The sequence below is a fragment of the Blastomyces gilchristii genome (genome assembly GCF_000003855.2).
Source record: "Blastomyces gilchristii SLH14081 genomic scaffold supercont1.9, whole genome shotgun sequence".
Lineage (NCBI taxonomy): Eukaryota > Fungi > Ascomycota > Eurotiomycetes > Onygenales > Ajellomycetaceae > Blastomyces > Blastomyces gilchristii.
Window position 1 is genome coordinate 737,193 of NW_003101674.1, and position 26,862 is coordinate 764,054.

Here is a 26,862-nt window from a genome sequence, read left to right on the forward strand (position 1 = left end):
AAGTAAATCTGAGATCTTTAATATTTGAAATAATATGATTTGAGATTAATGTAATAAATACAAATTATAATCAGAAGTAATACTTTTAGATAATATAATAACTATAAAGTTTAATTCTGGTCTCAGACACGGTCATATAATCAGTCTAGTTATATATATAGAGAGTAAATCACTGTAATAAGTATATATATATTATATAAAAGTAATACTTTTTAATAATACTTAGTCTTTAATATTATGAAAATAGAGTCTCTTTATAAGATCTGTTTTTATCAGAAGTTAAGAAATTTTATATTTTTTAAGATTATCTTCATATATTTTATCTATGAAATTAATAAGAGAAATCATTGATTTTAATATTTTATTCTTGATATTATTTAAGTAATAGCAGAGTTTACTCTGATTATACTTTTTAAATATATATTTTCTAATTATTCACATTTATACAAATATATACTAATTATTTATTAGATAATATTAAGATAATAAGTTATTACAGCTGTGTTATTCTCACTATAAGAGATATACAGTTAATAATAAATATTATAATAACTTTAAAAAGTAAGTATTTTAGAGATACTATAGCTCTGTAATCTTAATTTTATTTTTTATTTTTTTCTTTTTCTTTTATTTTTTTTCTTTTTCTTTTTTTTTTCATTGTGATTTTTTCTTGTTTTTATTTTATTTTTTATTTTTTTGTTTTTTTTTTTTTATATTTTATATTTTTTTTATAATTAAAATTATATAAATTATAATTTATATTCAGAAAAGTAATAATATTTAATAATACTCTCTATTAAATTTTTAATAAATAAGTACTATATTATAATATTATATAAGTGAGAAATAATGAGATTAGAATAAAAATATAACTAAGAATTTAAATATATTCTTTATTTAAGATTAGATTTTTATTTAAAAAGAGAATCTGAAATCTTTAATATTTAAAATAATATAATTTAAAATTAGTGTAATAAATATAAATTATACTTAGAAGTAATACTTTTAAATAATATAATAACTATAAAGTTTAATTCTAATCTCAGACATAGTTATACAGTCAGTCTAATACAGATCTTACTTAAAGATAACTTTATATAATTCTTAAGAAAGACTCTGAGAGATAGTAGTTAATAAGCAGAGAGTTAATTTTAATCTCTAGTTAATTATTATATTATTATATATAGACTGACTGCTAAGATTATAAATTTTACATTTAATTTCATTTAATCTAATTTCAGACATTTTTTAATGTAAATTCTACTGAGAGTAATTATTAAAAAAACATGTAAAGTAACTATTTATCAGATCTTAAAATAAAATCATGACTTAGAAAAAATAAGAAAGTGATCTCATTTAATCTTATTTAATCTCATTCTTAGTATAAAGTTACTATTTTAAACATTTTAAGATTTTTTTTAAACTATTTTTAATTTTTTAAAAAGTAATGATTTTTGACAACACTTAAATAAGATTTAAAGTCATTTAAAATAATAAAATGAATTTAAATTGAGAAGTGAATATCATGATCTCATTTGAAAAATGTGACAAGAGTAGACAGTAAGTCTCACTGAGACAGTATAAGACTACTATCTAATCTTAAAACTGTGTAATGAAATCAATCAAATTGGTAATAAGATCATCAAATATTCTGGTCCTGGTCTCAGACACGGTCACACGGTCAGTCTAGTTATATGAGATATTTTGTATTTTGTATCTCAAACAATAACCAACTACACTAAAACTGAGATGAAGTAAAAGTAATAAATAATAATAATAAATCAAACAAGCAAGGCTAAAATAGACATGAGGGCATCTATATCATGATATTTGTGAAATCTTTTCATTTCTCTCTCTCTCACACACAAGGAAAGGGAGTGAGAAAAAAGAAAAAAGAAAAAAGAGAAGCACAGAAACATCCCAGAAACTCGTATGTACAAAAAAAAAGGGGGGGGGAAGTAAGAGGAAGAAAACAAGCCACATCAGATGCGATTGCGGAACGCCAAAGTTTTTAAGGAAGACAAAAATTAAGTGAGAAACGGCAGCGATACTCTCAGACGGAATGGAATAGAGGAGAGTAATATAGAGAATAAAGCATAAGGGGAATATAGGGGAAAGAAATATGGGAATCGGTCTAGGCCTGGGCCTGGGCAGAGGGAAACGGTAGTAATTTCAATGGCAAGCGATAGAGGTATAAAGTAGATATAACAGCGACAAAAAGAAACTAAACAGACACAAAGACGATCCGGTCTTCCCATCATTTTACGTATAGCCAAGCGTGGAGCGGTTGCTTTAATCGAGGGCTTTGTATCTTGTAGCGACAGAGAAACGCAAATTCATAGAAAAAGAAAGAAAAAAACAAGGCCATAGTTCCTCGTCTTTGCTTTTCATGATCCTGCCTGCATCTTGAGGGCCTCCTTTTCTTCATCTATCGGAGTGCGCTTGCGCATAATAGCGTCCTGACTGGACATTCTCCGCCCTAGCGCACGCTCGACCTTCGCACCCAATGCGAGTTTGTTGAGGTTATCTGTTTTCTCCGGGGTTGGTACGAATCGCTGTTTGGTGAGAGGTTTGTTCTCAAGGCGTTCTAGGCCGGCACCTAGTTCTTTAATTTCGGCCAGACGGCTATCGCCAGTCATTGTGCTCGAGACGGTGTGGTCAGATAGGGCGAGGGAACCTGTCGCGCTGATTGTGGAGAAACGTTGAGAGTTTCGCTGTGAGGAGACCTGCTTTCGCCGCGGGGCGTTGGGTGACAACTCAGTATTGCTATTCTTGCTCTGGGAGAGCTTTAAATCGCGCGACGTCGAGGTAGCGGAGAAGAAGGAGATTTTAAAAGGTCTGAGGGAGTGGGTATTACGGAAAAGAGAGAATTGGAAAAACCATACAGAAGGAGCCATTATTGGCCTTTGAGAATCAAGAGACTGTTGTCGAGCCATGAGGAAACGAGGAGTCTCTAGAGGAGAGGAGTGAGGTCAGTCGGGAAAACCCTTGTTAATATAATAGGAAGGGTTCTTACGCGGACCCTAGAAAATCTATATGGATCTGTGAATAGGGTCGAGATAAAGAGTACAAGGACAAATCAATTTGCCTGTTTTTATTTTAGAGGACTTCTTTTTTTCAAGGTTGCGTTGCCCCGGATGATCGAGGTCAGGGTTGAGATCTGGTATCACAAAGTTAGCACAGTCGGATGGGCTTTTTCCACTCCAATCAGTGGAAGGCTGAAATATGGGATAGCCAGTTGAGAAGCTAAATAACAGAATATCCGGGAGAGAGGAAGCCTCCAGGTATGAGCCGTGAGCCATGAGATAAATGCCGGCCTAATGGGGATCAACCTTGCAGTTGCTGATCGGCGGGGAGAGAGAGCACATCAAGGCGCAAAGGCGTCATTTCTTATTGTAATTGTTTGAGAGCGAGAATGGGGGGAAGAGTTTGACTGACTTTACGGGGTTGACAATGGAAATCGACGATGGCTGGAGCACGAGGGAGATGATCTTCGCAACTCGCATAAAGGCTCCGTGTAGAATAGAACTTGTCAGATATTCCGGAAAGAGGAATATTGGCGTGAGCGGTGGGCGTGGATGCGGATGCGGATGCGGATGGGGACGTGGACTTGGGATGAGTAGGTGAAGATGGTGGAGAGAAGAAGCCGAAGACGACGCTGGCTGGCAGGTTGGAAGCAGGTTGGGTTGGCGAACAGCAACAATGATGGGACAGAGCGTCGTATCGTTGTTTGCGTATGGCCGTGACGGAACAGCGGCGCCCATCTGGTAATTTTCTGGGCAGGAACTCATCAAGGAAGTCAATTGCCCTCATGATAACTCCGTAATCATCAGCTAGAAGGCGCCTAACTACCAGAATAGAAATACAACTCTAAACCCTTCAGTGACTATGCCCATCCGCATTCTCAAAGTTGCTGCTCATGAACCCACTAGTATTTCTCTGAGTACCTAGGTACGGTACTTATTAGTAGTACAATGTATGTACAGTACATCCGTACCCGAGCACTGAATGGGGTTGTTGACAAGAACCACCCATCGTGTTACGCAATGCCATTCCATGCTATTTTCTTCTTCCACGGTCGTTTCCATGCTCTGGGGTTCTCGTCCCCGCTCCCACCCTGGCCGTGGCCGTGGTCGTGGTCGTGGTACATGTACAATCGGCTACAACAAGATGAGAAGTTCTTCGGTAACTAGGGGATCATATGCAAGGGGCCTGGGATGTCACATTTTGTGGCAAGTTCTGCATGCCTAGACGTGTTTCTTTCCGTTCCCACATGATTATTCATTTCGACCAGCTGACTATTCATGGGAATAAATCTGTAGGCTACTGGGGCAAAAGAGCTCAGTCACCACCAGCGCACTGCTGGTAGAATTTGCCGTATTATAGTTGTATGTAAGGCATTTGAAAATGGCCCGCACACAGCCCCCTGAGCCTTGGGCCGAAAGGTTTCGTCAATTATTAGATTTGTCGCGTTAAAAAATATCTCAGCCATGGTATAAGATCCCTCAGACCCTCCATTTATTCTACACTACAGGTCTTGAGTGGGAAAGCCGTGTAGTTCGTGCTGAATATTATTCTTCTTGTGATGCTTCAAACCTTCCTTCCAATGTTCTTCCAACGAAAACCTTTTCCCCTTGTTTTTTATTCTTGCCTAGGTACGACCCGACCCGCCCGTCAACCAAGCAGCAGCAACAGTGGCTGCCCTGCTCTCGCCTAGCCCAGTCCTGCCACGTGTGTGATTAGCCTCCAGGGTGGGCGATTAGTAAGTTGCCTAGGTAATAATGCCCAGTCATTTACCCCATTGTGTCGAGACCCCAGAAGGGGTCAAAAGGGAGATAGACAGCCTGAGCAGGAATCAAAACGGCTTCTTCTTCCTCACCCCTTGACAAAAACGAATAAGGGGGAGGTAACAACCGGCAGAGAGGAAAGGGTCGAGGGAGAGACATTGAATAAAACTAAAGATATCTCGATTTCTTTCATCTTTCGCTTCCCTTCCATGTTCCACCCCCCCTTCCCTCCTATGACCAAATACATCTGTCGAGGTGCGGTTACAATTGTTTCAATTGCAGGAAAGGTAACCCTGTCTCCTCTGCCGCGTCCACCACGCAGCTGCTGACGTTTGCTATGATATCATAATATCAACAGAATGACCGCATAATGCATAAATCACTCCAACTCTTTCACTCCTGCGTTCGACTGAATTTAGATATTACTCCAGGCTATGGTGTGTTGCACATTGATGACGGTGTAATGTGTCAAATCATATTTACTATCACACAGCTGTGTCTTCCTTCCATTCAGCTTCTCTGCGTCTGCAACCAGCAGCATGAACAATATAGTAAATTGACGGTTAGGATAAATGTTAACCAGCACTTAACTATGAGATAGTTACTTAGATTGAATGGTCTTGTCTTCTCCCTCCTCGTTATTTTCTTCTATACGTGGGAGCAGCTCAACCCAATGTGGATAATGGTTGAAATTGTGAATAGATCCGAGTGTAATAAGCCATCTTTATCCGGTGTAATTTCTATACATAATTCTTGGACTATGTTATTTGTAGTTTCTATTGATTTGATGCGTTGAAAGGGCCTTGTTTTGTGATCGCGAACGTGTTAGAGCATACCATGTTTCGGAGTGCAGCAAAACAAACTAAAGCATCAACTAATTATCTGATTTTGTATTTGAAATTCAATTGTTTTTTTTTTTTTTTTTTTTTTTTTTTTTTTTTTTTTTTTTTTTTCATCCTCCCCAAATTTCTCAGATCTTGATCAAAACATCGAAGTGAAGATCTGCAAGTCAGAATGGAAATTGACCTGTAGGTTGATTCAAATTGAAAGAATCTACTGCTTTAAAACGTAAGACAATGGTTCTTAATGCTCGCCTTAGTAACGATTATATTCATATATGGGTATAAAGGTGGACCATGGCTATGTGGTGAGGGAAGCTCCTCCATTAACTACTAGTGGAATTGAAGTGGAAGAAAAGTGGAAAAAATTAATAGATGAAGCCAGGGCTACATATAGCTAAGCCTATAGTAATTTTTTGTAAGTTGTTATGGTTGGATGAATCAAGGACTGACAGTAGAGTAGAGTAGGCCATCTCCAACCCAGATCAAATCTTATCGATCTTATCACCCTTCATTCTCAACAAACCTTCCCTATTCCAGTTAGTTGCCTTTTGCTCTCCTCCGCCACCCGTCATCTTCCAAGCTTCCCATTTTCAACCCCACCATTTCCTCAGGTCCGCTGCCTGGGAAACAATCAAATGCTTTTGGGATATTTAGTCTGGATTTAACTTCTACATACATATATATTTATCTGCATCATTTACCCATCCCACGGCCTATCTTATTAACCCCAGCAATCAATTGAACGAATCCATCTGAGCCCGATATCTGCCCCGCCTGCCGCGAACAACCTCCGCCCGCACAATGCCAAAACCGAAAACACTACTAAAGGAAGCGAAGACGAAAAGGAAAACAAGGAATACTGTTCGTATAATATTAAGAACATTCATCTACGCACCCATTTTGCAAATTTCCATTTTGAGTTTATTCCTCTATTTGCTCTCGCACTTGTTTGAAATGTCCAGTTCCGCATACGTTCCCCTTCATATTTTAGATATAAATCCCAGTTAAATCCCACTACATTCACGGCAACAAGATCAACATTCCCCCACCCCAGTTGGAATCCCCCTTGTCGCTATTCCTTTTACCTCTACTCCCCTACTCTTCTCCCCATTTCGATGTCGGTTCCGATGAATTAAAATTCCCTCTCACTCACCACCCCACGCTCAATTCCCAGGAGCCTGAAAGCGCAGACGAATACCTTGCTAGTAAGTTATACTTCCATTGATTGCCATTGCCATTGCCATTAGCACTTACTATCCTCCGGCACGGGGCGGGCAACAAGATGTATCCAGCATCGAAATAAAGCAACTAACAAAATAACCTGTCCCAGCTGGCGTCGAACTAGAAGAAGCCGGGGAAAAATGGCGAGCCGGAGATGCCGTCAAGTCCATGCGGTTTTTCATGCGTGCCATTGAAATGTACGATACGGGTCTGAGGAGGTTTCCGAATTCGTTTGATTTGGCATACAATAAGTACGTAGTATAAACCCCATCTTTTCCGCGATTGAAGGGACAGATGAAAGATTGGTGTTCTTTTCGGTATATTTGATTGATTAGATCTGTTTCCTAACTCTCCTGCACGGCTTATTCTAAATATAGGGCACGGATACAATACGAAATAACCCAGCATCCAAAACTAGCAACCCAACTCCCCGCCCCAGCTGTCGAAATCCTCCACATCGCGCTCAAGTCCCACAGACACGCCCTAACCCTCCAACAAGACAATGCGGAAATCCTCTTCAACACCGCGCAGGTATTGACGAGCTTAGCAGAGGCGATTATAGATGGGAGACGGGCCACCGAGAACCATACGCAGGAAGCCTCGAGATATTTGCAGGAGGCGTTGGATCTTTTCCAGCGATGTCTAGGTGTACAGGAGCTGCGGTTTACGGAAGGACAGCATCAGCATGCTATGGCGAAGTCCAGAGCCTTTGATCGCGATGAGCAGCAAGCAAATTTGGAAACAGACCGGGCGATGGAGGGCGCTGAAGCTGGAACTGGAACTGGAATAGGAGCTACGGAACCCACACAGTCGGAACAGTGGGCTACAGTCATCGAACCGGTAACCAAGGATACGCTTGTTGACACCGCTGTGGCGCAGTTGGAAACATTGGCCACGTTTTGCGGGTTACTTACGTTTGATCCTGGCAGTACTCTTGCGTGGGTCGAGGAGTATTCTGCGGTGCTGCTAAAGGAGAAAATCGCGGCGTACGTTGAGGGAACAGACAGGCAGAACGAGGTAGCGCTCGCGCGCGCCAAGTTCATTTCAACGTTGGCGGAAGTCTCGTTCCGGAGTGGGAGGATTGATTTTGACACGTACAAGAACGAAGTGAGCGCGGCGTTTGGAGATGTGAAGGATTTGCCGGGAAATCCGGGGGCGCTTTGCAGCCAAGCAGAGTCGCTGGTGGCGTTCAACTCTACCATGGCAGATTGCGACCAGCCGGACAACGAGGAAGCGTTGAATAGGCTGTTGACGCTACGATGGCAAGCGCTATCGTCCGCTCTAGATTCCCTTACCGCAGCAACAAAGCTTCCCGAGGCCCAAAATTTGCCCAAGATCCACCTTGCGCGAGGAGACGTTGAGATGTATCGGTGGCGCTTGGGTGGGCAGCCTTGGAGCTATAAGATATCGCATGAGAATGCCTCGACACTCCTGAAGAATGCGCAGACATATTATCGCGGAGCAGCTGCTCTTGCCGGGAGGGATGGATTAACAGAACAGTGTCAAGAAGGGACAGCGAAAGAAGCATTTGCCTTTGCTCTCGCGGGCGACATGCAGAAAATGGAAGAATTGATAGCCAGCTCGGAAAAGGAATTGAGGCAGATAGCGGAGGATATGGTTGACGATGGGCTGGTCTCGGCGGAGGATATGGATGGACTTTTCCGGAAAGTTGACCCGGACGAGATCGTGTTCTGAGATCTGTACATACGTACAAGCCCGGCGCTATGCCCTGTAATTTTAAGATCCCGAGTTGGTAACCCCACACATGACATACACTCGCTATCGAACCACACAAGTTCCCGTTGTAAATACAAAAACATAATCATGGCCGTTGAGCGGCCTTAATTTCATCGTCCATTTCCTGCGCCTCTTTACGCAGGGTATGGTTTGCGTCAAACTCCGTCGTAGCGGCCGCTGCGCCTTCCACGTCGCTAATGACAGCTTCAAGGCCAGATAATAATTGCTCAATCTCCCGTCTCTGAGATGCGACTTTCTCGGAAAGCTGGGCATTCTCCTTCTGCACGGTTTCCAATTTCGTATTTAGCGAAGCCTGGGCTTCTGACAGATACGGCGCAAGGTGCGCTTGGTAAAGCTCGTTCGCGCCTAGAGTGTGAGGCCTATAACAAAAAGAAACACAAAAGAAGGTTTTTAGTATACCCAATGCAGAACCAATTTACATCTTCCCAGGGGCAAAAAGAATACAAAAAGAAAGGGTTGGAGAAAGGGGGGGGGGGGAGGAGGGGGGACAAAGACTCACGGCACACTCGCCTCCCCTTCTCCATTCTCCCTCCGCAACCTCGCCTCCCCAACCAACCGATCCAACTCATTCAACCCCTTAACCACCTCCCTCTCCCTCAATACATCCTCAAACTCCGCGCGCGCGCTCTCTTCTAGCTTCGCATTCAGCTGTCTCCAGACAGACTCGAGGCTATGCGGGACACGTTTAGCCGGCGTGGGGAAGCAGGCGGCGAAGTTCGCGTAGGAATTAGCGCGTATGGTGCGTAGGAGGGCTTGGGAGAAGACTTGTTGGAGGCGCACGGCGCGGGGCCCGGGTGTCAGAGGGACTGGAGCTGGAGGCGGTGGGGAGGGGGAGGCGGGGTTTTGCTGCTGTTGCTGTTCTTGTTGTTGTTGGGTGTGGCCATTTGGCGCGGGAGGGGTTGGTTGGGGTGTCATTTTCCCATCTGAAGGGTGTTAAGGGCTACTCTACTGCGGGTAGAGAGCAATTGGATAGATAGGGCGGAGAAGGTGTTTAGATCGAGGTGACCGGGATGGCTTGCTCACGGGCTTGGGGGTCGCGCCTTGGCCCAGACGCGAGATCACATGATGTCAATCTGGATCAGCGCTAAACTTCTTAGCTTTTTAAAAGGGTAACTTAGATTAGAGAGCGGTTGAAACTCTATCTATCTGAAATATATTCGATTCCACAACTTTGTACTCCGTACGGAGTACTGAGCACAGCAGTCCTAATTCGCCAGTTTCAACTCTAGCCAGACAGGAAACTATCAATCCCTATTGACCTCAGACCAAAGTATCGAAAATCAAAAGATTAACATAAAACGAAAATTCATTCCATAACCCATTATTTGGAAAATTCATTCGACAACATAACCTAGTTATTAAATACCCAGGAAAAGCAAAGATGTAGCGCCATCCAACGTCAAAAACGCCGCGCTGCCAAGTTCGTCTTCCCATTACCGAGCATATCAATCAAGCAATTAATTCAATACTTTAATCCCATTATTTAAATAAAAAGAGAGATTTAAAACCCATCCCTCAATATCCACCTTGCGAACCAAGCCCCGGAGCCACGTATCCACTAGCCGACATCTGCTGTTGCTGTTGTCGTTGCTGTTGTTGTTGCTGTGCAGCAGCTTGTTGAGCCTGCAACTGATTCAAATCCTGAAACCAGGGATGGCGCAACGCATCAGCAGCGCTAATGCGCATTTCAGGACGAAGTTGCAACATGCGATTCAACAAATCCAATCCTAACTGGTCGATCTGTGGTAGGATCAGACGGAGATCCTGCGTCGCATACACTTGGAAGTTGGGTTTGTATTCGGGGAACTGGGAGATACCGGGCCAGGAGCGTTCGGATGGAGTGCCCATTAGCCGGAAGATCTTTTGAAGCTGGTCCTCATTTGTCGTGCCGGGGAACAGAGGGCGCCCTGTATACATCTCTGCCATGATGCAGCCAGCAGACCAGATGTCGATGCTGGTGTTGTAGGTCCTGCTGCCCAGGAGGACGTCCGGGGCGCGGTACCAGAGGGTGACGACTTCGTTGGAGAAGGTGTTTACGGGTATTCCGAAGGCGCGGGCGAGGCCAAAATCGCCCAACTTTAGCTGGCCCTTGGTGTTGATGAGGAGGTTCTGCGGTTTGAGATCGCGGTGGAGGACTCTGTTTTCATGGCAGAAGGCGATGCCGCGCAGCAGCTGCTGCATGAAGGATTTGATGGTGACGTAGTCGAGTTGGCCGCGGTCGCCGCGCGAGTCCATGTAGCGCTTGAGATCCTTGTCCATGAACTCGAAGACGAGCATGAGTTTGTTCTCGGTGTGGATAACGTCGTAGAGGGAGACGATGTTCTCATGCTTTAGTTCCTTCATGAGTGATATTTCTCGGATGGCGGTGGATGGAGTGCCTTCTTCGGAGTCTAGGTGGATTTCCTTCAGCGCGACCAACTCACCGGTCTGGCGGTTGCGCCCTTTGAAGACCTGTTCGCGAGTATCATATTTAGCAAGGGTCGTGATTGGAGAGGTAGGAACCTAGTTAAGGGATATATAGGAAACGATCGCGTCACGTACGGTAGCATAAGTTCCTTCGCCAAGCTAGATGAGAAATGTTAGTTAGAGAAAATAAAAACGAAAGTCTTCGAATACAACTTCAAAATCAGTATGCTACATACTTTCTCAAGCTGCTGAAATGAGTTGGGTGGTTGTCGTTTGTCCATTGTACCGGGTGCTGCTCGCGCTGGTGAAGGCCTGTAGGTTGGATGTGGCACGGGTCGCTGGTTTGCGAGATACGTGCCGGGGGATACGAGCGAGGAAGCAATATTTAAGTAAGAGGCCGTCGTCGCAGCTGTAACAGCGGCAGCGGTAGTATTGGCCGCAGCAGCGGGGGCGGCGGCGGCAGCGGTTGTAGAAGAATGGTGAGCAGGTTGGGGGTGTGTGGGGCTGGGGCGGTCCATATCAAGATAAACGCGGGTTGGTTTGCGCTCTGAGATTGTTGGAGGAGTCCCCTGTAAACTAACCAGGTTACGAGCCCCCAATGTGTTATTCTTCACAAATAGTAGACAACGGACGATTGGGAGTCACCATTTAAGTAGCAGGGCCTTGATTTTGCGTCGAGGCCCCGCGGTTGATGCTGACGCTAAGGTTTCTGCGGCGAGAGTTGCCCCTCAGCGCAGATATGGATAGGCTGAAAGTTACCCAGAGTTGGTGCTGTGGCTCAAGACTGCATCCAAGGTCAATCGGTCTTACGATACTCTATGACCTTTCATCTATTCTACCTCTAGGTAAATAATGGCGAAGGTAGTCGAAATTGCCGCCCATTCTTTATCGAGACGTTTCAGGAGCTCTTGAAGGCGCCCATAACAGAGGCAAATATGCGCCGCTCTATAAATAGTTAATGTGACTTCCAGCAGAACAGAGGTCTATTTCAAACAATGCCCTGTACATTATCATCTTAAAAGAAAACATGAAGAAGAAGTATAACCCCCCTGTAGTTTCAAGACGCCCCCGCCCCTAGCCAAAATCAAACAATGAAAGGTTCATCATCTCCGCCAAACGGGAGAGGCTGCATTGAGCTGAGCAGCAACTAGCGGTAAAACAAACTCCGCCTGCTCACTACATCTCACACGCATCATCGGGTCGGTAAACCCACACCCATTCGCTGCCTGGAACACTCTAGCTTCATTGCGGACGCCCCCAACATTCAGGATTCCAATCGACATTCCCCGCGCGATGGCGCGCTCCACAAGCCTCCATGCTGAGAATGTCGCCAGGCTACTCCCCAGCACAAGTAGTTTCCCTGCCTCATCAACCGCCTCTTCCGCTCGTTCCTTGACACGTTCATCAACCGACTCCCCAAACATGATCACAGCTGGCTTCAGTATGCCAGCATTGGAACTAGCAGAAAGCGCTCCATCGTGCTCCACCTCTACCCTCCCTTGCGTGCCATTGCGGAGAAGGGGCGGATTCTCGAGGCAGTGGGGGCACGGGGGGTAGCGGAATTTCGAGTACGGGGCGTTGGGGAGATCAACATCACCGTCTGGATTCATCCGCAGTCCCTTCTTCTGTTGTTCCTCCCTGTTATCCGTGTCCAACGCGCCCGTCTTAACTATCTGGTCCAGAAACTCAGACCAGGCCGGATTAAGCTCTAGCAGCGCCGCCTGGAAGTCGTTCCGGGACATTGACCGGCGGCAATTGACGCATACAAGCGAACGTAGGTAGCCATGCAGCTCGACGACGGGGATATGCGGGTGGGCCTTGGAGTGGAAAGAGTCGACATTCTGGGTAATGACGGAGGATATGTAGCCCTTCCTACCCAGCTCTGCAATAGCTAGATGTGTATCATTGGGGCTGGAGTTGACGAGCGTGGGCCATCCCACAAAGCTGCGGGCCCAGTATCGTTTCCGCGCCTCGTGCTGGGAAATGAATTCGTGGTAGAAGATGGGACGGTAGGTTAGGTTTCGTCGGTAGGTGCCATTTTCGCCACGGTAGTCTGCGAGGCCTGAGGCGACGGAGATGCCGGCACCGGTGAGTAGGACCGTTAATTCGTTCCGGCCAACATCAGTGCCTCTGAGGAGGCGGGGGGGAGGGGCGGAGAGGAAGGATGAGATGGCGTCGACTGCGCCGGAGATGGAGTTGGCGGAGCGGGGATATATAATTGGTGGAGGGAGAGGACCCGTGAAGGGGATTCTGATCAGGGGCTTCGTCATGAGCAGTAAGACATGGCGGAATTGTGTCGCTGGGAGAACCGGGGAAGTCTGATGGTGACGGATAGATAGTAACTAGTAGCTTTAGTACATGTAGTTACAGTAAATATGATGGAATTTACTGTAGCTAGATGATCCCATCCCCATGAACCTAGAACCAACTATTGCAAATAAAGAGTCCAGCTGTTAACCAGCTAAGGGTAAGGCTGTCATTACTAATCCTGACTTTGTTCTTTTTTTTTTTTTTTTTTTTTGTCACAATATTAGTTAATAGTTAACTTATTTAACAGTTGATGCGATTTGGCGTTGAGCTAGGAAGAATCGTAATCGTGCTCAAAATGTCTGATTCTGTTGGACATGGCGCAACTGTGGTTCGACCCAAGGGCTGCGGCATCCGGAACTTCTTAGCGTTCATATGTGGCTACGGATATGATATGTTGATAAACAATACAATACATATTTATACTCAAGAGGTAGGTCTCTATCATTGATACTGTTTTAAAGGAAGTTCAATTCTCTCTTCCAGTCAGTGCCCGCAGCCAATTCACACCTTACCTCCAGAAGATGTAGTATCGCACCTTCGACAAAAATCCTGTTCTCTCTGCCTCTCCGGCAGCGGCCTGGGAAAAGTATATTTTATTTACCTGTTGCTGCGGGCTTAAATATCTTGGCTGGGTTGGGCTGGTAAAGGTTTTCTTTTTTTTTTTTTCGCCGCAGTTGAATAATTATTTCCCGGAGCTGCCCATCGGGGTTTTTTTTGGCGATTTTTTTTATATATTTTTCTTAATTGAACCATTCATCCAACTACCCAGTCTTATGCTAGGCCCAGTGTCATGATCTTCCCGCAGCCCCGGGGCTGCAGGAGCCGAGTCCGACTGGCCCATTTGCGCCCCGTGGTGTCTTCTCCTATGGCGCTGCATCGGCAACCTCCACGGCGCATGCAGGTGGCCCAGATCTCTCCTCCGCCGTCTGCTACACCAAGACATCTCGTAAGATCGTTAACGCAACGTGTCTTTCATTACCCCAACCCCACCGCACAACCCCTGTCCCCTGCCCACTACTGTCACCACGGCCGCAAGACGGGAACCGTTACGAGTTTACCCCCGACCCGCCGTTCCACCCCTCCCCGTCCCCCTACCAGTCCCCTCCTCCCTCAATCCTCCTCGTGTCTCCTCGCACCAATGACGGCTTCGCAGACCAGATCTCACAGCGGGCACAGTCATGGCCACCACCATCACCACGACAATACATACTTGGTATCCAAGAATAAAAATGACCCAGGCGTGCGGATCACGCGAATCGGCCTCCTTTCCAACTTGGCCATGGCAATTGGAAAGGGGTTTGGGGGATACGTCTTCAACTCCTCTGCGTTAATAGCAGATGCCTACCATGCCGCTACAGACCTGGTCTCGGACTTCATGACTCTTGCCACAGTGTCACTGTCACTTAAGCCGCCATCATCACGGTTTCCGTTTGGTTACGGGAAGGTGGAGAGTCTTGGTGCTTTGGGCGTGAGCGGTTTACTTTTATGCGGAGGATTTTTGATGGGCTTAAACGCGATGGAGGTTCTGCTTACGCAGTTTTTTCCTGCCGTTGCGGATTGCTTCGCACACCTGGGGTTACTGGGCCACGGACATTCTCACGGTCACAGCCATGATCATGAGTTACTGGGTCCGAATATAAACGCGGCCTGGCTTGCGGCGGGCTCCATTTTGGTAAAGGAATCGTTGTATCATGCAAGTAAGCTTGTCACAACCGTACCCCGTTGCACCTAAAAAGATCTTTCCACTAACGCACACAACGCCCCTAAACAGCGATGAAAGTAGCACGCCAGCGAAAATCGTCCGTCCTAGCATCAAATGCCATTCACCATCGCGTCGATTCGCTAACAAGCTTCGTCGCCCTCCTCACAATCGGCGGTGCCCATATCCTCCCCGACGCCTCTTGGCTCGATCCAGTGGGCGGCCTTATTATTTCTCTCATGGTCATTCGAGCCGGGTGGGTAAATACCAAGATCTCCTTACTGGAGTTGGCGGACGTCAGCGTCGACTCTGAAATGAGCGCGTCTGTCGAGAAATCGGTTAGGAAGGCCATTTCCGCGCTGCCAGATGGTACTGGGAGCGAGATACAGATCCGCGAAGTGCAAGGAATCAAATCGGGTCAGAATAATCTGATGGAGGTCGAGCTGGCCGTGCCCAGCTCGTGGTCTGTTGGTCAGACACGAGTAGTTGAAGAGGCTATTCGGCAGCGGGTTGCTTCGCGGGTTCGAGGGGTGAAACGGTTAAAGGTTCGGTTCACGCCTAATACTGAGCGGGATGCGAGCTTCTTGGAGGAGTTTATTGCGCGGGATGTTAGCCCGCGCAGCAGTCCGGAACCGGAAGCAGAAGAAGCCAATGGGACTGCTCATCATGATAAATTTGCGGCTGTGAGTTCGGGATCACAAGCTGAGAATGAAGGGACCGTGAATAAGAGACGCTAGACACATTCTATATGCATATTTTCGCGAAACACAACACCTACTTGTCGCTGTTTTTTCGTTCTTGGTTGTCTCTGGACGTTGATGTGAAGCTGTTTGAAACGAGGAAAAAGCCGTGTCAAGTTCAGGCCAGGACGGGGTTGCATGCTTATACAGAGCGCCCAATCCGGCTTCTACTTTGACAAAATTTCACTTCTCGCTTGTCCCGCTGGGCTGGTTCTAGTGGAAAGGCTACATAACAGTTTTCGAAACTATCTATACACAATATTTGGAGCGGTGTCGAGCGATTTCTTTGACAGCGGCTACCAAAAACAGGAAGACACCAGTAAGACGAAGACGAAGACGAAGAAGAAGGGAAGAAGTTCAACATGATCTACTGGCGTTGGAAGACGGTGGTCATATTTTTTTTAGGTCTTTTCTCCATAGTATTTACTCTGCGGATAGTTTATCTTGGGCTGCTTTGGTGCCTGTTTCCCCCTTTCTGTCTCAGTTGTTGTTCTCCGTGATCGATTTATTTTCACACCTCCCGGGCTCGATAGACATTTAAAACCCCATGTACCACCTATTATTTTAAGAGAATTTAATTTCGGAATTTGGGTTTTGGCCCCTGGGTTTGCAATGGGGCAATGTGAGAGTGCATTGTAACTAGACGAGGCCACCTAGATTATATGTATGTATCTACGACTTGTAGACGGTACAAATTAACAGAGCTTGACTTTCCGCTTGCTAGATCTAGTCCTAGGACACATATCTAGCCGTGTCTTTTCTGCATAGCTAACCAAACCACAAAGTAGAATTGGGTGTATACGTACTCTGTAGTACTAGTAATACTAGCATTCATCGTCGCGGAATTTAGGGGAGGCAGTTAATAATGGTTCACATCGATGCAACACAACAGACTAGAGATTAGTGCTCATGGCGAATTTACGTTCAGCGCGACCAAAACGGATCTACACTGTATATTGACATCAGGAGGCCACTGTACGGAGTACAGAGTACACCCTGCGAAATAGTCTCTTGTATAGGGCACAGTAAATGAATCACCCAAATCATAACACGAAACAAGCTTCTGACTTCTAAGTAATCGCTTGCTTCAGTTATAATATTTCTATTCTTTATCCACTCCACTACCCCATATTTGTTTTCACCCGGACTGCCAGCAGCCTGCTTCATCCCAACTGTCCCCTCATCATCCACGTATTTTTTCCCCATCTTATGACGTAGCTAGGCCTTCCCCACACAGACCTCTCTCCAATTCGCAGAACCAGAGCGTAAAACCAAGAGGGTCAATCGAAAGCCAACAAAAGAAGCAGCATCAAGAAACGAAATACAATACCCCATATACCCGAAAAGTCAATTCCAAACATAAACACAACAAATGAAAACCCACGACCAAGGGGGCCCCCTCTACATCGGCTTCGACCTCTCCACCCAACAACTAAAAGGCCTGGTCGTCACCTCCTCGCTAAAAGTCATCCATGTAGCCAAATTCGACTTCGACGCCGACTCGCACGGCTTCCCCGTCGAGAACGGCGTGCAGACCAACGAGGTTGAGCATGAAGTCTTCGCACCCGTCGCCATGTGGCTGCAAGCGCTGGATGGCGTGCTGCTCCGGCTTAAGGAGCAAGGGCTGGATTTCGGGCGTGTACGCGCCATCAGCGGTGCGGGCCAGCAGCATGGCAGTGTCTATTGGAATGCGGATGCCGGGCGGATTTTGGCTGAGTTGGATGCGGGGAGGGGGCTGGAAGAGCAGGTTGCGGCGGCGCTATCGCATCCGCATAGTCCGAATTGGCAGGATGCGAGTACACAACGGGAGTGTGACCAATTTGATGAGTTTCTGGGGGGGCAGGGCAAGTTGGCGGAGGTGACGGGAAGTAAGGCGCATCATGTAAGGTGGTCTGGTCTCTCGGTTTTTACATCTTTTTTCGGTTATATTCTACTTCTTAACGATTGTGCTAATTTGGGACAGAGATTTACGGGACCGCAAATACTACGGTTCCAGCGCAAGTACCCGGATGCATATAAGAAGACTGCGAGGATCTCACTCGTCTCGTCCTTCCTGGCGTCCTTATTCTTAGGCAAGATTGCCCCCTTTGATATCTCAGATGTATGCGGGATGAATCTATGGGATATTCAAAAGGGCCGGTGGAATGAGCGGTTGCTCGAGCTATGCGCTGGACCGTATGGAGTAGCCGATTTAAAACAAAAACTAGGCGACGTACCAGACGATGGTGGAATAGAACTGGGGAAAATTAACCGCTACTTTATAGAGCGGTACTCGTTCAATCCTGAATGTGTTGTAATTCCGTCCACGGGAGATAATCCAGCTACAATCCTCGCTCTACCTTTGCGACCAGGGGACGCAATGGTATCCCTAGGAACTTCAACTACCTTCCTCATGTCAACGCCAGAATACAAGACTGACCCCTCGACACACTTCTTCAACCACCCAACAACACCGGGGCTCTATATGTTCATGCTATGCTATAAGAACGGCGGATTGGCGCGCGAACACATCCGTGACGCCATTAATGATAAAATTAGCAAAGACTCATCTGGCACCACTTCTTCCGATCCCTGGAGTAACTTTGACAAAGCCCTCCTGCAACGACCAGCAGCCGGCCAAAGAACAGACGCTGATCTCATGAAAATGGGCCTCTTCTTCCCCAGGCCCGAAATCGTACCTAACCTCCGCAACGGCGAATGGCACTTCAACTACGACCCCCGCAAAAAGACCCTCGAGGAATCCGAGCAGAGCTGGGACAGGCCACTGGACGACGCGCGTGCCATCGTCGAGAGCCAGATGCTCTCGCTACGTCTGCGCTCTCGCGATCTCGTGCACAGCCCGTCCAAAGACACCCCGCCGCAGCCCCACCGCGTATACCTTGTTGGTGGTGGGTCGCGCAATAAAGCCATTGCCAAAGTGGCCGGGGAAGTCCTCGGCGGGGTTGAAGGGGTTTACAAGCTAGATGTTGGTGAGAATGCTTGTGCGCTTGGGGCAGCCTATAAGGCCGTCTGGGCGCAGGAGAGGGCGCCGAACCAGACGTTTGAGGATTTGATTGGGAAGAGGTGGAAGGAGGAGGAGTTTGCGGAGAAGATTGATGAAGGGTATCAGCCTGGGTTGTTTGAGAGGTTTGGGAAGGCGGTGGAAGGGTTTGAGATGATGGAGAAGCGGATTTTAAGGCAGGAGGCGGAAGGAAGGAGTGCGGGTTGAGTTTAAATCGTTTTGCTTCTCTACTGTTCCTCGTCTCATTTTCACTTTTTCTGGGGCTTTTTTTTTTTTTTTTTTTTTTTCTTTTCTGGTCGCATGCGTGGAGTATAGAGATTCCTCCTATCTTCGTTTTTAAACGGTTGTTTGTTTGGCATTGCTGCTTCACACATCCACTCGTCTAAATCGCCTTCCCATGTAGTCCCTCCATTCCTTTAAATTCTCTAGAAAATGTAAGGAAAGATTTTACATGGAACGTTAGGAAACTCATATTCAAACTGCTGGAAACCATCCTAGAATGAAGTCGTTTATCTAAATAAGCTAAATAGTTAGTAACTACCGGTCAGCCAGTGCACTTATTATTAACTTATTATGAGCCTTGCCCTGCGTCATTCTGCTCTCTGAAAGGCTCTTCCTGCCTTACCAGCTTCGTTCTTGGTTTCTTCTACCCGAAGATCTATGCGATAATAGGGAATGATATACAGAGCACGTCTGTACTGCCAGTCAAATTGCAAGTTCCCATTGAAGAAAGGGAGCTCTCCCCTTGCCATAAACTAGCAAACTGCATTTGCTCATCATGCATACGAATGACGTTTCGATTGCTCACTCTCCGCTTCCATACCATTAATCCTCAGGAGCCCCCTTTCTTGGCCTTACCTGACTTTTCCTGTCTCCCTCTTCCTTCATGAGCTGGTATTGTTTAGAGAATTAATACTGCAATGCTCATCCTTCAGCATGTCCCATATCCCAACATCCCGGACGAGGATCTGCTGGTCTGGGCGCTGTGGCTCTGACATTGCCGTCATAGCCTGCTTGTCTTCCAGAGAAGGCTGGTAGACACCTGTTTCTTTGCCCAGCCTGGATGGCATCGTTAACTATCCATCTGAATTCAACTTTTGTTTCGTTATGAACTCTACGCTAAGCAGGCTCTAGGGGTTAGAATCAGTAAAACGTGTTTATCTACATCGACGTTAGTGTAAGAGGCAAGATACATAAAACCACGAATCTGGAAGTGCGAGAAATACCCATCTGCAGAAGTGAAGATACAATAAATGTTTAGAAGACCGAAATCCAGGAACGCATTCTTCAGTTGGGGATGTTACCACGTGAGCCCAGCCAAAGGACCATTCTTTGCCGGTCCACCAGTGCATTGAGTATATGTATACTCCGTAGAAAGAGTAAAATCCATATTATTTTCAGCCGATCCGTTTCCCAAAAAAAAAAAAAAACATTTATTTCCCCCCGATAGCCCCAGAACAAAATTTGAGTCTTCATTCCGAGTGGAGTCGTTGCACACAACTTTGTGCGGTGTAGGGGTTCAATGACTGTGGCGGCCTTGGTTGCTGCGGCGCGCGAGTCTTATCAGTAAAAATAGGCCGTCTTCCATCCCAAAAAACAACTCTCAGCCAACACCCCGCCAGGACTCCCAATCTGCCCTAACGACTCCGTTAACCCAACAGAACTTAGATCCACATCCGCAAGTTTCCTCGCAATTGCAATAGCGTATTGTTGTTCCGCAATTCCAGCTCCAAACCTGCTACTTCGAGTTTTATTACCAGAGCCCCTTACTATTCGTTACCCGACTCCCAGAAGCCTAGCCATGGCTTAAGGAGCGTGATATGACACCACACCACAACGCTCAACCTCAAACAGAATTCTCCTGCACAAAGCAGGAAAGCTTCTCGCAGGCAGACTCCGTCTAGAATAACAGACCTTGTGTGAGCTGAGTGGCCTGGAGAACTTACTGGCCAAACGATGGAGGACCAGGTAGATACACCAATTTTTTTTTTTTAGCCTCATATCCGTCTTTTCTCCGTTAATTGCCCCTCGATCGAACTTTACTCGACGCAGTGCAACTAGACACCATGCAAAGCTCTGACTTGTTTTTGATAACTAGGTAGCGAACGCCATTGAAATTGCCTGGAACCCCTCCTCCGACCAAGCGCTCAAGGCACAGGCATTTGAATACCTCAACCAGCTCCGATCGGACCCTTCAGGATGGCACGTGTGCCTATCCATCTTCACCAAATCGCCCCGTCGCTCGGAGGTTGTGCGCCATTCTGCTCTAGAGATTGTCAATAGTGCGACACAGACCGGTCTAGTGGACATGCAGGGTCTTGGGTATATCAAGGATACAATGATGGAATATCTGGGCCAGGTATATGGCCTCGGGCCCGCCGCTCAGATCGACCCAGCCAGCATTCAGAATAAGGTGGCCCAAACGTTGACATACCTTTTCTCCGCCCTCTATGGCAACGGATGGGAGACCTTTTTTGACGATATTATCCGTTTAACGTACAAAGGTCCCCAGAGCTCATCCAAGGATAACTCCCTCGGGATCATATTTTACCTCCGGGTCATTAACTCTATCCACGGCGAGATAGGAGATGTGCTGCTCTCGAGGTCACGGGTCGAACAGGACAAGGCAAATCTGCTGAAGGACCTTATACGCCAACGGGACGTGCAGAAAATTGTTAGCTCCTGGCAGGAAATTCTGTCACAGTGGCAGAATGGAAGCGACCCGATAGCGGAGATTTGCCTAAGAGCCATTGGCAGTTGGGTCAGTTGGATCGATATCTCGCTAATCGTCAACCAGTCTATGCTTGATCTGCTCTTCCAGCAGCTTGCCAGAGCCAAGGATGTTAATCTCCCTGAGGGTGGGGAGAAGGTTCGGGATGCAGCAATTGACGTATTTACTGAGATTGTGGGCAAGAAAATGAAGCCTTCGGATAAGATCGATATGATCGTGTTCCTCAATTTAGAGAGTATTGTGGCTCAACTTACTGCAAGCCCTCCGTTGCACGACCATCGCTTCACCTCTAAATACGACACTGATCTGGCAGAAACGGTGGCTAAACTGGTGAACATGACGACGATTGATATCGTCCGAGTTTTAGATAATGAGACTATCGACTCCGCCACTAAGGAAAAGGCTGAGACTCTTCTACAATCGTTTCTACCACATATTCTCCGATATTTCGCAGATGAGTACGATGAGATATGTTCCACCGTTATCCCTTCAATGAACGATCTCCTGTCCTACATCCGCAAAAGCGCCAAAAAGAATCCAGCTCTTGTCCCTCAGCAAACCAGTATGCTGATGCCAATTCTAAAGGCTATCATTGCTAAAATGAGATACGATGAAACTTCGACATGGGGCGACGAGGATGAGCAAACAGACGAAGCTGAGTTTCAGGAACTCAGGAAACGGCTAAACGTACTTCAGCAAATCGTTGCATCCTCAAACGAACAGCTTTACATGGATGTTGTGAGTGAGGTGGTTGGGACTACTTTTGAAAACCTGAGACGGCCTGGCTCCCAAGTTGACTGGAGGGATCTAGATCTTGCCTTACATGAGATGTTCCTCTTTGGGGACCTAGCTGTGAAATCGGGCGGCTTGTACGTCAAAAATAAATTGAATAATGCTGCAGCAGAAAGGCTGGTGGAGATGATGCGAAGCATGGTTGAAGCTGGTAAGTTGTTTTCGCTCCCACCAGTTAGTCTCCACGTTGTTTGCTAACTGAGTTTGCCCTTTAACAGATATCAGATCATTTACCCATCCGGCAACCCAGCTCCAATTCATGGAAATCTGTGTGCGGTACAGCTCCTTTTTCGATCATCATGTCCATCTCATCCCGGGTGTCTTAGAAAGTTTCCTACAATTAGTTCATCATCCAGTCAAGAAAGTCAGTACTAGATCTTGGTATCTCTTTCATCGACTCGTTAAGCATCTTCGGAACCGCGTTGGGAATGTTGCGGAAACCGTCATCAAAGCTCTCGGTGATCTCCTTGTCATCCGAGCAGAAGTGCCTCAAGAAGGGTCTGACGCGGATGACATGTCATCAGAAGACCACCAGGGCTCCGCAGACGCTGTCTTCAATAGCCAGCTATATCTCTTCGAAGCCATTGGCCTTATTTGTTCTACGACTGCAGTCCCTGTTGACCAACAAGTCATTTATGCTCAATCTGTCATGAATCCTATATTCATGGACATGGAGCGACACCTGGGGGCTGCTAAGGAAAACGACGAAAGATCCATCTTACAAATTCACCATGATATAATGGCGTTGGGAACACTCGCTCGAGGGTTCTCGGACTGGACTCCAGGGACTACAACACCTACGTCGCCCCCGGCACCGGAAATATCCGATGCGTTCAGCCAAGTATCCGAGGCCACCTTGGTGGCTCTTGAGTCTCTGAAATCATCATTTAATATTAGAACAGCGTCCAGGTTTGCATTCTCCAGACTTGTTGGCGTTCGCGGTTCGCAGAATTTACCACAACTCCCACGGTGGATTGATGGATTAATGACGGAAACATCCTCCAAAGATGAGATGGCTTTGTTTTTACGCTTACTAGATCAGATTATTTTTGGCTTCAAAACCGAGATTTATGGTATGCTGGACACCCTCTTAACGCCCTTCCTCCAGCGGGTATTTGCGGGAATTTCTGACCCAACGACGGGCACCGACGATGAGATTCAACTTGCGGAACTGAAACGGGAGTATCTCCACTTCTTGCTAATTCTCCTGAATCATAACCTCGGACCGGTCATAATTAGTAGTAGTATGTTTTTAAACCCTCATATTAAATATAGCTTCTAAAACACTCAATGCTGACAAACTTTTCTCTCAAAATTAGCCAATCAGCCTATCTTCGAAACCGTCATTACCACCATTGAACATTTTGCAAGGGATGTCGACGATTTCCCCACGGCTAAGATGGCATTCTCAGTCCTGTCCCGTATGTCCAGCCTATGGGGCGGGCCAGATATCAACGAACCCGCAGATACCTCCAATGGCGATATCGCTACCCAGGCCGCCCTGCCGGGTTTTGCTCAGTTCATGATCACCCGCTTCTCCCCTCTCTGCTGGTCACTTCCCATGACTCCCACCTTCAATCCGAAGGATGCGCAAGCCAAACAAGTCCTGGGCGAGGCGGCTGGCTTACAAAAGGTCATATACTTAAAGACAGGACAGGAGTATATTGAATGGCTTAGAGGAAGAGAATTGCCTGGGTTGGGAATGGGGGGGGATCTCATTGATGAGTATGTCGGATCTTTGGAGCAGCTGGATGTAAAGGGATTCCGGCAATTTTTTCAGGTATGTTTAACCTCTTTTATTTTCAAATCCCGTGCACTTGCTTCAGCTACAGTTCTCCCCTATCCTGAAAAATCCAGAGAAAAAATTTACTAGAAATATAATATCTAACCTAGCTTCGTTATTGCAGTCGTTTATCCAACGATTAAGCGCATGATACCACAGAGCTCTCGCTGTCACCGTCTTACCCTCTACGACTATCTATACAACAAATATATATATATATTTTTTTATCTATATACCAACCTCTTTAACCCTAACGGCCTTCCCATCAACCCCACGCCTTCTTCCACTCTGTTTTCAATCATGGAAAAGACGAGGACTTCTAAAAACTCAAATTATGCATTTGACCTTAAACTCATGATCTACAATTCCAAAAATCTGCATGATAATTACTTTTCACAACTATACTTCGATTCATCTCTCCCTTCCTTCCCTCCCCCTTCCCTTGTCCTCTTTTAAAATTTTGTTGTTTGCCAAGACACACAAGGGCGACAGATACATGTGCATTCTAGGCGTTGATCCCCCCTATTTGATCATATTATTTTGTTGAACAAAAAAACCAATTGCGTTGCCCTTCGCCACCCCTTCTTCGCGTTTCTTCAGTTATTCCATTTTATTTTCATATGGCATACGGCATGAATTTTTCTGCATTTATGCCCATTTTATGAAGCACTGAACAAAATAGTAGTGGAGAGGAGATACCTGTTCGCTTTTTTTTTCCGCATTTGCTAAGTTTTTGAGTTTGCCGTTGTGTTTGGGCTGTTTGGGCTGCGGGATATTGTTTTGAGTCCCTTTTATTTATGAAAGAGGTTGTTTACTTATCACTAGGACGGCGAAGATAATTGTTGAGGGGGCGATTGATGCTAGGGTAAGGAATTGGTGCTGGGCCTTAGTACCTGATACCATTGATAAGCACCTGGGAAGCGTAACGGGGCAAATGGTTGGGAGGGAGAGCAGAGGGATGGTGGGGTGGTAGTAAGGGTGAAGGGAAGGGGGGCAAGTACAATGTTGAATAGATAGCTATGCTTTTGGCAAATGTTATAGCAAAGCGTATTTAGTTGGCCGATGGGCCGCGATGGATGATGACAATGAATATAAAAGGATCTAGATTTAAAATTATTATATGTATCCAACATATGATAAGCGTAGAGATAGTTGGATTTTATCATTTCAACTTTCTCAGCCTTCGGCAAAATAAACAGTACTCCGTACACAATATATCAAAACAAAGTATACTAATTTCCGCAGCTAGTTATAACTTCAGAGCCAGAAGTTAGAACATCCGCGATTTCAAGCGGGAGATAATCCCATTTCCCTTTTTCCTGGAAGAACTCAGTTAATCTAAGTTAATCTAAATAAACGTACTATGCGAATAGATATTTAGCTGCATGCTCAATATGGTCATCCGAAAACGTCGCCATGGTATAGTAGCTGTGGTCATAATCCTCCTGGTATCGGATATTTACGCCCTCCACACCCGCTTCCTTGGCCGCCTGGGCAAAGTTTTCGGGTAGGAGCTGGCCCTGTTTATAAAAGTTGTCGCCGGTTCCCTGCACGTGAACAAGAACAGGCCAATCAGTAAAAAAGCACTGAAGCCCCAAAGGGCTTAAAATTATACGGAAAGGAGAGAGGGGGAAGAGGGGGGTGGGTGAAGTAGTGGAAAACGCAGATGATGCTACGGCACCACATACCACATCAATAAGTGCATTAAGAGGACCTTTCCACTTCTTAACAAGCTCCGTGGCGTCAAATTCTTTCCATTTCTGAATGTCGTCGCCAAGGTATCCCTTGAACGCCTTTTGGCCCCAGGGGCAGTTGATGGGGTTGGCAATGGGCGCAAAGGCGGAAACAGACTTGTATTTTCCAGGGTTTTTCAAGAACTAGGTAAGCGTTGAAAAAACATAAATTAGCCGTTACGTCTCCCTTTAGATTTCGAGATGTCTCATATGTAATCAGCGGCTTGGGTAAATAAGGGAGGGGAGAGGGTTTGTCGGGGCACTGGACTTCTTGTATTGAAAAATGGCCACCTACCAAAGTCAACGCGCCGTGTCCGCCCATGCTGTGGCCCATAATGCTGACCCGGGACGAATCCAATTGCTCAAATGCAGAAAATACTGTCCTTGGCAGTTCTTCTGTGACGTAACTGTACATGTTATATCCTTTATCATAAGGAACTTTCGTGGCATTAACGTAAAAGCCGGCCCCGGTGCCAAAGTCCCAGGAGTCATTCTCGCCCTCGATGTTTAGGCCTCCTGTGGTTTTTTCATAAATCGATTCGATAGATTAGCCAGCTTATCATATTGTCGATTAGATCGCACTGCATCAAATAAGAAAACAAAACGGAAAAAGGTAGCACGAGCATATAGAAGGGCTTGAGCATATATCAAACGTACGAGGACTGGTATCGGGATACAGAATCGCAATCCCTTTCTTGCTGGCGCCATGCTGGAAAAAGCCCTTCTCGGAGCAGTTGTCTGCCGTGCAGGTGAGGCCGGAAAGGTATATCAGGACGGGAACTTTCTGTTTTGGGTTCTGGATAGCTTGTGGAGGCAGGTAGAGGTTGAACGCCATCTCGCAGTTGGTAGTGGCAGCATTGTGAGTAAGTTTGAGGAGCTTCCCGCCGAAGGAAGCGATGTTTGCTTTAGTTACGACGGACATGTTGGGTTTTGGTTTGGCTATGACAGTTGTGTAGGGAATTGTCAATGGTTGATGGTTGTCCAAATTGTAGTTGAGAAGTTGAATTGAGATTCAATTTGGTGAGTTTGTTGGCCATGTATTTGCGGAGAGGGATGACG

The 26,862-nt window shown here is 46.2% G+C and overlaps 11 protein-coding genes across 11 annotated transcripts; 5 read left to right on the forward strand and 6 right to left on the reverse strand.

Moving 5' to 3' along the window:
• Positions 1–2,387: 2,387 nt before the first annotated feature.
• BDBG_04535 (uncharacterized protein) lies at positions 2,388–2,936 on the reverse strand (the record flags this gene model as incomplete). The annotated part of the gene is made up of 1 exon (XM_002624625.1): positions 2,388–2,936. One exon carries the CDS (start codon positions 2,934–2,936, stop codon positions 2,388–2,390), a length of 549 nt encoding a protein of 182 aa, XP_002624671.1.
• Positions 2,937–3,094: 158 nt separating this feature from the next.
• Positions 3,095–3,813, reverse strand: BDBG_04536 (uncharacterized protein; the record flags this gene model as incomplete). The annotated part of the gene is made up of 2 exons (XM_002624626.2): positions 3,095–3,160; positions 3,439–3,813. 2 exons carry the CDS (start codon positions 3,811–3,813, stop codon positions 3,095–3,097), a joined length of 441 nt encoding a protein of 146 aa, XP_002624672.2.
• A 992-nt stretch (positions 3,814–4,805) lies between these two features.
• Positions 4,806–5,673, forward strand: BDBG_17136 (uncharacterized protein). Its single transcript, XM_031724922.1, has 2 exons — positions 4,806–5,074; positions 5,146–5,673. Exons 1-2 carry the CDS (start codon positions 4,997–4,999, stop codon positions 5,386–5,388), a joined length of 321 nt encoding a protein of 106 aa, XP_031578560.1. The 5' UTR covers positions 4,806–4,996; the 3' UTR covers positions 5,389–5,673.
• A 499-nt stretch (positions 5,674–6,172) lies between these two features.
• On the forward strand, positions 6,173–11,297 carry BDBG_04537 (uncharacterized protein). Its single transcript, XM_031721715.1, has 4 exons — positions 6,173–6,490; positions 6,804–6,834; positions 6,960–7,101; positions 7,228–11,297. Exons 1-4 carry the CDS (start codon positions 6,431–6,433, stop codon positions 8,543–8,545), a joined length of 1,551 nt encoding a protein of 516 aa, XP_031578561.1. The 5' UTR covers positions 6,173–6,430; the 3' UTR covers positions 8,546–11,297.
• On the reverse strand, positions 6,591–9,630 carry BDBG_04538 (MIND kinetochore complex component Nnf1). Its single transcript, XM_002624628.2, has 2 exons — positions 9,108–9,630; positions 6,591–8,967 (listed from the first exon to the last, which is right to left on the reverse strand). Exons 1-2 carry the CDS (start codon positions 9,521–9,523, stop codon positions 8,673–8,675), a joined length of 711 nt encoding a protein of 236 aa, XP_002624674.1. The 5' UTR covers positions 9,524–9,630; the 3' UTR covers positions 6,591–8,672.
• On the reverse strand, positions 10,114–11,532 carry BDBG_04539 (CMGC/CDK/CDK5 protein kinase; the record flags this gene model as incomplete). Its single annotated transcript, XM_031721716.1, has 3 exons — positions 10,114–11,110; positions 11,150–11,173; positions 11,251–11,532. 3 exons carry the CDS (start codon positions 11,530–11,532, stop codon positions 10,124–10,126), a joined length of 1,293 nt encoding a protein of 430 aa, XP_031578562.1. The 3' UTR covers positions 10,114–10,123.
• A 585-nt stretch (positions 11,533–12,117) lies between these two features.
• Positions 12,118–13,284, reverse strand: BDBG_04540 (silencing information regulator; the record flags this gene model as incomplete). The annotated part of the gene is made up of 1 exon (XM_002624630.1): positions 12,118–13,284. One exon carries the CDS (start codon positions 13,282–13,284, stop codon positions 12,118–12,120), a length of 1,167 nt encoding a protein of 388 aa, XP_002624676.1.
• Positions 13,285–13,734: 450 nt separating this feature from the next.
• Positions 13,735–16,734, forward strand: BDBG_04541 (cation efflux family protein). The gene is made up of 2 exons (XM_002624631.2): positions 13,735–15,021; positions 15,096–16,734. Exons 1-2 carry the CDS (start codon positions 14,115–14,117, stop codon positions 15,758–15,760), a joined length of 1,572 nt encoding a protein of 523 aa, XP_002624677.2. The 5' UTR covers positions 13,735–14,114; the 3' UTR covers positions 15,761–16,734.
• An 18-nt stretch (positions 16,735–16,752) lies between these two features.
• On the forward strand, positions 16,753–19,385 carry BDBG_04542 (D-xylulose kinase A). The gene is made up of 2 exons (XM_002624632.2): positions 16,753–17,645; positions 17,727–19,385. The coding sequence occupies exons 1-2, from the start codon at positions 17,136–17,138 to the stop codon at positions 18,969–18,971; spliced, it is 1,755 nt and encodes a 584-aa protein (XP_002624678.1). The 5' UTR covers positions 16,753–17,135; the 3' UTR covers positions 18,972–19,385.
• A 794-nt stretch (positions 19,386–20,179) lies between these two features.
• BDBG_04543 (exportin-T) lies at positions 20,180–25,294 on the forward strand. Its single transcript, XM_031721717.1, has 5 exons — positions 20,180–20,732; positions 20,863–22,438; positions 22,506–23,531; positions 23,607–24,067; positions 24,195–25,294. Exons 1-5 carry the CDS (start codon positions 20,721–20,723, stop codon positions 24,219–24,221), a joined length of 3,102 nt encoding a protein of 1,033 aa, XP_031578563.1. The 5' UTR covers positions 20,180–20,720; the 3' UTR covers positions 24,222–25,294.
• On the reverse strand, positions 25,055–26,850 carry BDBG_04544 (S-formylglutathione hydrolase). The gene is made up of 4 exons (XM_002624634.2): positions 26,461–26,850; positions 26,099–26,319; positions 25,759–25,947; positions 25,055–25,617 (listed from the first exon to the last, which is right to left on the reverse strand). Exons 1-4 carry the CDS (start codon positions 26,723–26,725, stop codon positions 25,432–25,434), a joined length of 861 nt encoding a protein of 286 aa, XP_002624680.1. The 5' UTR covers positions 26,726–26,850; the 3' UTR covers positions 25,055–25,431.
• Between the last annotated feature and the right edge of the window lie 12 nt (positions 26,851–26,862).

Coding starts and splice junctions, on each gene's coding strand:
- BDBG_04544 (XM_002624634.2), bottom strand. CDS start 26,725: ATGTCCGTCGTAACTAAAGCAAACATCGCTTCCTTCGGCGGGAAGCTC. Junction 26,320..26,460: donor GTATCCCGATACCAGTCCTC/GTACGTTTGATA, acceptor AAAAAACCACAG/GAGGCCTAAACATCGAGGGC. Junction 25,618..25,758: donor TTAATGCACTTATTGATGTG/GTATGTGGTGCC, acceptor GTTCACGTGCAG/GGAACCGGCGACAACTTTTA.
- BDBG_04542 (XM_002624632.2), top strand. CDS start 17,136: ATGAAAACCCACGACCAAGGGGGCCCCCTCTACATCGGCTTCGACCTC. Junction 17,646..17,726: donor CGGGAAGTAAGGCGCATCAT/GTAAGGTGGTCT, acceptor AATTTGGGACAG/AGATTTACGGGACCGCAAAT.
- BDBG_04538 (XM_002624628.2), bottom strand. CDS start 9,523: ATGACACCCCAACCAACCCCTCCCGCGCCAAATGGCCACACCCAACAA. Junction 8,968..9,107: donor GAAGGGGAGGCGAGTGTGCC/GTGAGTCTTTGT, acceptor TTTTTGTTATAG/GCCTCACACTCTAGGCGCGA.
- BDBG_04543 (XM_031721717.1), top strand. Junction 22,439..22,505: donor GCGAAGCATGGTTGAAGCTG/GTAAGTTGTTTT, acceptor GCCCTTTAACAG/ATATCAGATCATTTACCCAT. Junction 23,532..23,606: donor ACCGGTCATAATTAGTAGTA/GTATGTTTTTAA, acceptor TCTCAAAATTAG/CCAATCAGCCTATCTTCGAA.
- BDBG_04541 (XM_002624631.2), top strand. CDS start 14,115: ATGATCTTCCCGCAGCCCCGGGGCTGCAGGAGCCGAGTCCGACTGGCC. Junction 15,022..15,095: donor GGAATCGTTGTATCATGCAA/GTAAGCTTGTCA, acceptor GCCCCTAAACAG/CGATGAAAGTAGCACGCCAG.
- BDBG_04537 (XM_031721715.1), top strand. CDS start 6,431: ATGCCAAAACCGAAAACACTACTAAAGGAAGCGAAGACGAAAAGGAAA. Junction 6,491..6,803: donor AAAGGAAAACAAGGAATACT/GTTCGTATAATA, acceptor CTCAATTCCCAG/GAGCCTGAAAGCGCAGACGA. Junction 6,835..6,959: donor CGCAGACGAATACCTTGCTA/GTAAGTTATACT, acceptor AACCTGTCCCAG/CTGGCGTCGAACTAGAAGAA.
- BDBG_17136 (XM_031724922.1), top strand. CDS start 4,997: ATGTTCCACCCCCCCTTCCCTCCTATGACCAAATACATCTGTCGAGGT. Junction 5,075..5,145: donor TTGTTTCAATTGCAGGAAAG/GTAACCCTGTCT, acceptor TAATATCAACAG/AATGACCGCATAATGCATAA.